Here is a 7845-nt window from a genome sequence, read left to right as displayed (position 1 = left end):
TCCAACTATGGTATTCTAAAAGGCGCGAATAACTCGATAACTGATTACAAAGTTCGAGGAGTTCGAATAGCGACATCGAAGATGGACAACTCAGGCGCGATTCTCTGTCAACTGTCTGCACTAAAGGATATGCTTGATCAGGTTCAATATGAGTCGTTTGTTGGATGTGTTTTTCTCTTCATCTGGGATTTGATTATAGAACGTAATTGCTGATTTAATTTTTAATTAGGTGAACGATGAAATAGAGGCGAACTTCCAAATCACGAGAGAGATTGAATCAGAAATTGTCAAGTGTTCTGAATTCGAGAGAGCTTTGGCATCTAGAGAGTCGGAGCTGATGAAGACCGTGTACATGCTTCAGTTTGACATTAAAGGATTGATGGCTGTATATGGTAAGACGATGTTTTCTTTTATGTTTGTATATGTATGTGTTGTGATTTATCTGAATTACAGTTGAACTAAGTCTATGATCTATTTTTGATTTGATAAAGATAAGAAACAAACAAAATGTAATTAAGGAACAAAACAAAAGATCATTTGTTATATTTCTGTTTTAAGAAATACTCTCTGAGGCTTTTCATGCTTCATGTTTTAGATGAATCAAGAGCAACAAGGGAATGCCTAGAGAAGGAGTTGTCTTGTTTAAGAAAGAAGCGAGATGAGACACTTGGAAGAATGAACAACAAGAGGTATTTACTGAGTTTCCCAAATTCTTATTGTGAAATTTTGTTATGAATTTTTTTATGCTGAGGAACTTTTATCTGAAAATTCTAGGCACTAACAATGTGTTAGAATCTATTTGAATAATGTCTTGTTTGCTTTATACAGGGAAACATTTAGAACAATGTGTCTAGACTTTCAAAAGGAGATTAGTGAGGATGGAAACACTAAACTAGGGAAATTATTGTCTGAGAAAGAGTATCTTGAAAATGAGGTTCATCTTCTGAGGGGGAAAATTAATTCCTTGCAAACTTCAATGTCAGATTTTATAGATGAGATTCTTGAAGGTATCAACGCACATAATTCAGGTAATATTATCTTTCTTACATTTTTTTTTCTTTTTCATAAATAAAATTGTGTTGACTTCGATTATAACTTTGATGGTTGTTGTAGATTTGTATTTATTACAAGACCTATGAATTATGATTTGTGTAGGGGTACTCATGTTACAAGTTGTTGTGAAATGCAGCTTTGGTTGTTGAGATAGAGAGTGGTAATCTTGAGAATGACAAATTGGTCAAAGATATAAATGAATTGAAGACTACAATGCTTGTAGCAATGTCACCTTCACCATGAAACCAGGTAAAGCTACTATTGTTTTCTTAGTATTAGTGATGTTACTTATCGATATCTTAAACTTATATGATATACAAATATCAACATAAATATAAAAAACTAGAAGTTTATTATATGTAGAGTAGTTCTATTTGATTGTATACTATCATGCTACACTTGCTTCTTTGCTAACTCCCCATTTAAAGTTTTCTTGAAATTTAAGAGGTACATGCTTGAAAATTTAATGTACAAATTTGTTATGCACAAACAATTATCTTTCTATAAACAAAAAACTAATTATGGTAAAGAATAATCATCGAGAAAATTTAAGGAAGGAAATATCAAGAGTAAATTACTGAAATCGTCCCTATGGTTTGGTCAAAATTGCACGTTTGGTCTCTAACTTTATGTATGTAAGGGACGAAAAATGCAACAAAATCAAACCACAGGGACGATCTGAGTGCAAAAAAAAGTTAGAGACCAACCGTGTAATTTTAACCAAACCATAGGGACGATTTCAGTAATTTAATCAAATATCAATTAAATTATAATAAGGCTGTAAACGAACCAAACAAACACGAACAGGGCTTGCTCATGTCCGTTCGTTTAAGTTAACCGAACAAATGAACGAACACGAACGGTTAAACGAACGAGTTTTCTTGTTCATGTTTGTTCGTTTAACGAATTACGTTGTTCCTGTTCGTTCATTTATGTTAAAAGGAACTTATATAAACATAAATTAAGATATGACATAATAATGAAATCAAACACAATTAACATATATGAAGATAAAAGGAACTTATATGAACGGACATAAACTTTTATGAACGGACATAAACAAACGTAAACGAACAATATAAACGAACGTTCATGAACATAATTGAACGAACGAGGTCATTGTTCATGTTCGTTCGTTTAACTAAATGAACGAGAATTTGTGTTCATGTTCGTTCATTTATTAAATAAACGAACTTCCCGCCAAACAATTCATAGCAGTTCATTGAACGTCCAGTTCGTTTACAGCCCTATATACTAAAAAGTAAAAAAATAAAATAAAAAATATGAGATATGTTATCGTTTCACATTGTTTTCACTTTATTCACTAGAGTTCACGACTTCATGTTTTTTTAACATATTTCAACTTCGGTTTTAATCTTAGTTTATTTTTCTTTCTTTATTCATGTTTCATATCAATAGTTTATAGGAAGGAATTCTCATGGATTTCCAAGGATGTTTTTGGTTTTATTGGTGTGATTATCACATAGTGGTAGGCCTCTGGATACCTGATTTTCTATTAATTGTTTCTATCATGACTATGAATTCTTTTTATTTTTGATTTTCTATATATCTATGTATATGGTAAAGTTATGACATAAAAAAAATTGTGCATTTATATTTTTTATTTTCTATATATTTGTGTATATGTTAAATTTGTATATGGTGGGTCTCTATTATCTTCTCCAAAGTATTACCGGAGAGCTATTAAGGGTTGTTCATCCATCCAACTTTTTGATGGGTTGGTTGGTTCAAGCTCCTAAAAAACAAGGATCTTTGTCAATGAAACTTTTGTTGCTTTGATATATTTTTCTTCATAAAATATAATTATTCTTCGTTGTTACATTTAAGTATATGTATTTTTTTGAAAGCTTATTTTTTCCGATTGAAAATCAGTTTCCGAACCATCTCGAGTGACTTCTTCCTCTAGATAACAAATTTGCGCTCGTTTGTTAAATAGTACACAACAAAACAATATTAATTATGCTTAGTGTGTATTCCACTCATGGTAATTGGATAAAAATGTATTTTCTTTTGTTTTGCCCATTTCTATCTATCTCTCATCGTTTCAAGAGATATGATTTCTCTCATCATTCTTATTATTGAAAATAATATAAGATAATTTGTCACAGATGAAACTTTTAAAACATTATCTGAAAAAACTTTGATTTTTTGGATTCTTATTTTATAATTAATTTTTAATCACCTTCTTAGGACTCAAAGTGACAAAGCGATTTATATTATCTCAGCTTGAGCATGCAATTTTCTAACATATCAACCATAAAGTTTATAATCATTGAAACAGTCAAATAACATTTTCTGAAAAAAAAAAAAAAAAAAAAAAGGAGTCGCCGTTTTGCATGGGTGCACATCTAATAGTTATAAAAACATGTAATGTTTAATGATTTGTTTACATATCGTTTCAAACCATAAATACACCTCAAGCAATGCACTTTTATATTTTATATATAAATATAATCCTTTCGTAAATTATATTCTGCTTATTTTATATACACATATTTTCAACAACATGAATTGTCCATCCATTTTTTTTTTAAGTTTTGTTTTTTTAAATCTAGTCATTTTTTAGTTAACCTATATTTCTACAATATATTTGGCATTGTGATAACATTTGACAGAAGTTTAGACACATTAAATTTCATGTGAAAAGGGGAGAATGAAAATTGAGAATACAACTACTAGTCACATACAATAAAAATTATAACATCTATTTACAATCAATAAAAATTGAGAATATAATTAAGTGGAAGACACTTCGTATAAGAATATGCAATATCAAAATCAAAAGTAGTACAATATAAGAAAAAAAAAAGTCGAATATGAAAGTAAATAAGGGTTCATCGAACATTTACATTTGTAGTATGTTACAAAACGTTGTCTCGTGGCTAAAGATAACTCACTATCAAGCTACAAGATCTTTTTTCATATCTTAAAAATGTTAAAATGGATAAACCATGCCTAAAAATATATATTTTATTGTATCGAGTTTAGGTTAAAATTTCTAGAAAATTACACAATTTTATTTGTTGTTAAAATAAATTTCAAAGTCCAGGCGCTTATATATAATTTTATAATTTTTATTACGTAACAAAAGACTCGATAACAATAGTTTTTTAAATCACTCAAGTCGTACTTCGTTTTCTATCAAACAGTCGAAATTCATTCAAGATAAACTCGAGGAATTGCCATAAAATGGTACCTCAATCCTTGCTCACCTCGCAAACCTGAAATCAACCTCTGTTCTTGTGAGATGGAGCTCTCTATTCACGACTATGGTTATGTGAAAAAGCTATCTTCTTCATTGCAATATTCGCCCACCAACTGTTTGACGAAATTCCTGAACGAACGCCAACACCCTTTCTCAAACCCATCGTCGTCGCTTATCACAGCAGCCAAGAAGAAGTCTCCCGTTCCTTCTTCAAAAGGTATCCAAAAGTCCACCGACAAACACTTGTCTCATATTCTGAGGTCAGAGGCTGCCATCGAAGCAATTGAGAGAAAAGCCAATTCCACCTCTGTCAAGCATAACCGCTTTTCTCCGAAACTTCTTTTGGAAGCTTTGGACAACGCTATCCGCCATAGACGCTGGGAATCTGCTCTTAAGGTTCGTTGGATTTTCTATATGCCACTTCAATTGCAAGTCGTTAACTTAAACCTAATCAATCTGTAACCTTTTTGTCATTGAATCTACACTGATTGTGTCTAGATATTCGATCTTCTTCGTAATCAACACTGGTATGAACCAAGATGCCAAACGTACACAAAGCTACTGGTAATGCTCGCGAAATGCAAGCAACCCATGAAAGCAAGCTATCTTATCGAGGTCATGTTGCAGGATGGACTCAAACCCACCATTGACGTTTACACAGCACTTGTTAGTGCTTATGGCTACTCTGGACTCCTTGACAAAGCCCTAGAAATCATCGATGATATGAAATTAATCCTCGATTGCAAACCAGATGTTTACACCTACTCAATCTTAATCAACTCTTGCACTAAACATCGCAGATTTGATATGATTGAACATATTCTTGCTGACATGTCATATTTAGGAATCAAATGCAGCATTGTCACATATAACACCATAATTGATGGATATGGAAAAGCTGGATTGTTTAAAGAAATGGAGAGTATGTTAACAGAGATGCTTGAAGAAGATGAAACTTGTCTTCCAGATTCTTTCACATGTAATTCAGTTCTTGATGCGTATGGGAATTCAGGGATGATTTCAGAAATGGAAAAATGGTTTGATGAATTCCAACTAATGGGGATAAAACCGAATGTGATGACATTTAATATCTTGATTAAATCATATGGGAAGGCAAAGATGTATGACAAAATGGGGTATGTAATCGACTATATGACAAAAAGATTCATTCCTCCAACTACAATTACATTCAATATAATTATCGATACATTCAAAAGGATTGGAGATATTGAGAAAATGGAAGAGTTTTTTATAAAAATGAAGCATGTAGGAATGAAGCCTAATGCAGTTACTTATTGTTCACTTGTGAGTGCTTATGGGAAAGCCAGACTTTTGCATAAGATTGATTCGATTATGAGGCAAATTGAAAATTCTGATGTGATTCTTGATACGACTTTTTTTAATAGTGTTATTAGTGTTTATGGACATGTGGGTGATGTGAAAAAAATGAATGAAATGTTTTTGGCTATGAAAGATAAAGATTGTGAACCTGATAGTATCACTTTTGCCACAATGATACATGCTTATAAAACCATGGGAATGATAGAAGCTGCTCAAGATTTGGAGAAAAAAATCATTAAGGCTGAATATAATTTAGGTACTTCCAAATTACCTGTGAAAATTTGTAGTTATTTGTTACTTTGTTGTGAAATCATTGATATGTTGTGTCTTTGTTTAGATTCAGGGACAAGGTTGATTGAGGGGTAGAATGGTCAATTCTAATATGGATGAGATGCCGTCAAATATGCAAGGCTTGATAAAATCATGTTTGTTGCATCATGTCCGATTGATGCATTGCAAACTAACATATCATGATATCAACAATCATTGTATATGCCTTTCAAGTGCTTACGGATTAAGTTCAATGTTGAATTGGAAGTTGTTGACCGGTTGTTGACCATGGAGGGAGTTGCAAGAAAGGGGGAAGACCATTGTTTTGAGGGATATCTTGGATTATACAAGAGATTTCTAAAGTTAGAAAACACGATTCTTAGGGGGGGAGGGGCTACGTGTTAGAATGTATCTATGTTTTGTGGCCTTAGGACCATTTCTGTAAAGTATTTTGTATTAGTGGTATATTTAGTACTTTAAGCTCATATTAATGGCTTCTAAGTATGGCAACATGATTAGTGTGCATGCACACAACATGATGATAAACAATATTGAGAATAAGCTCGAGGGAAAATACATGTAGATTATTAGTTCACTTCATTGAGGCTTCTCTCTACATGATTTGGTGCTTTCACGATCAACTATAACATACATAAAGAAAAATAGAAGATGAGTGTGTTAAAATATGTGCATACAACATAAGTGGCTAGCATTATCGCGAATGTCATGTGAGCTTATTTGGTAGCATAACTAGGGCAATCAGTCAATGATGAGATTGGATTGATTCTAACAATACTATGTCACTATATAATGGTTGTAAGGAACATTTTCTTAGGGAGAAGGTAGTCATTCTCATTGAACCCACTGAACTCACTGCCACATCAGCGTTTCTCTTTGATTTTTCTTCATCTTTCCGAACCCACAACACACGAAAATCATATCTTTCTCGACCCACTCAACCCATTAAATTAAAAAAATATATATACAAAATAATCAACATATAATCTTAATTACCAATAGAGTTACCGCTGGTACCACTCCCTCTTTGGCCGGTTGTTTAATTGGTTTCACGAACCCACTTCATCCTCTCTCTCTACTTTCTCTCTCTCATTTTCTCTTGTACGATATGTTTTAAGACTTGTACCTTAGTTGTTTAGTATTTTTTTTTAATTGAGTGGGTTGAAAAAGATAGGATTTCCGTATGTTGTGGGTTCGGAAAGATGAAGAAAAATCAAGGAGAAAAGCTGATGTGGCAGCGAGTTCAGTAGGTTCAATAAGAACGACTCCCTCCTCCCTTAAAGATTGTAATTGTTGCAGACTTAAAAACAACCATAATGGCACATGTTTGGACTATCTAGGACCACACCCTCATTAAGATTAGTGTAACATAGATCGAGCATGTGGGTTAAGCCCATAAGAAGCCCTAAAATCCTCCTATAAGTAGGAGACCATTGTCTCGCTTTTGGTAGAGAAAGTGTAACACTCACAAATTAGAGGTTTGATGTGCTTTCTTCTTTTTTTATTATTTAACTTTCGAATAGTTATTCATTTTAATTTAATGATTAAATTTGAATTAATTTATACAAGGTATTGAGATGTGCATATTAAATAAAAAGGTTGGAGAAAGTTTAAGCAACCATTGTATATTAGGTACGTAAGATTATTAAGTTATGTTGTTTTATTTATTTTAATTCCTTTAAATTTGAAATTTAGGTGGAACCGTAAGACTTAGGTGTTGTTTGTTTTTTGAAAAAATATCTTTTTAGCACTTATGTTTGTAGGTGGGAAGACATCTATGTCGACAAAGTTTTGAAGATTGTTTGTTTTTTAGAAGACTGTAGTCGTAAAAACGTCTATTGACTTGAACCAATGTCTTTGGGCAGGAAGACCTCTCTTGAAGACCTATATATATATATATATATATATATATATATATATATATATATATATATATA

At 32.1% G+C, this 7845-nt stretch overlaps 2 protein-coding genes across 3 annotated transcripts; both read left to right on the top strand.

Moving 5' to 3' along the window:
• LOC145100532 (CAP-gly domain linker) lies at positions 1-2810 on the top strand. 2 transcript variants are annotated; one of them, XM_079037773.1, is made up of 6 exons: positions 1-141; positions 230-392; positions 596-689; positions 829-1028; positions 1190-1302; positions 2473-2810. In XM_079037773.1, exons 1-5 carry the CDS (start codon positions 82-84, stop codon positions 1294-1296), a joined length of 624 nt encoding a protein of 207 aa, XP_078893899.1. In that variant the 5' UTR covers positions 1-81; the 3' UTR covers positions 1297-1302; positions 2473-2810. The 2 variants fall into 2 exon arrangements, with proteins under 2 accessions (XP_078893899.1, XP_078893898.1); XM_079037772.1 differs by lacking the exon at positions 2473-2810 and having other exon boundaries at positions 1190-2447.
• Positions 2811-4142: 1332 nt separating this feature from the next.
• LOC145103247 (LOW protein: PPR containing protein) lies at positions 4143-6375 on the top strand. Its single transcript, XM_079040808.1, has 3 exons — positions 4143-4675; positions 4778-5876; positions 5958-6375. Exons 1-3 carry the CDS (start codon positions 4322-4324, stop codon positions 5984-5986), a joined length of 1482 nt encoding a protein of 493 aa, XP_078896934.1. The 5' UTR covers positions 4143-4321; the 3' UTR covers positions 5987-6375.
• Positions 6376-7845: the final 1470 nt, after the last annotated feature.

This window comes from Lactuca serriola, chromosome 4 (genome assembly GCF_051521515.1).
Source record: "Lactuca serriola cultivar US96UC23 chromosome 4, Lser_US96UC23_V15, whole genome shotgun sequence".
In the NCBI taxonomy this organism is placed as follows: domain Eukaryota; kingdom Viridiplantae; phylum Streptophyta; class Magnoliopsida; order Asterales; family Asteraceae; genus Lactuca; species Lactuca serriola.
This window is presented reverse-complemented; position numbering and strand designations above follow the sequence as displayed.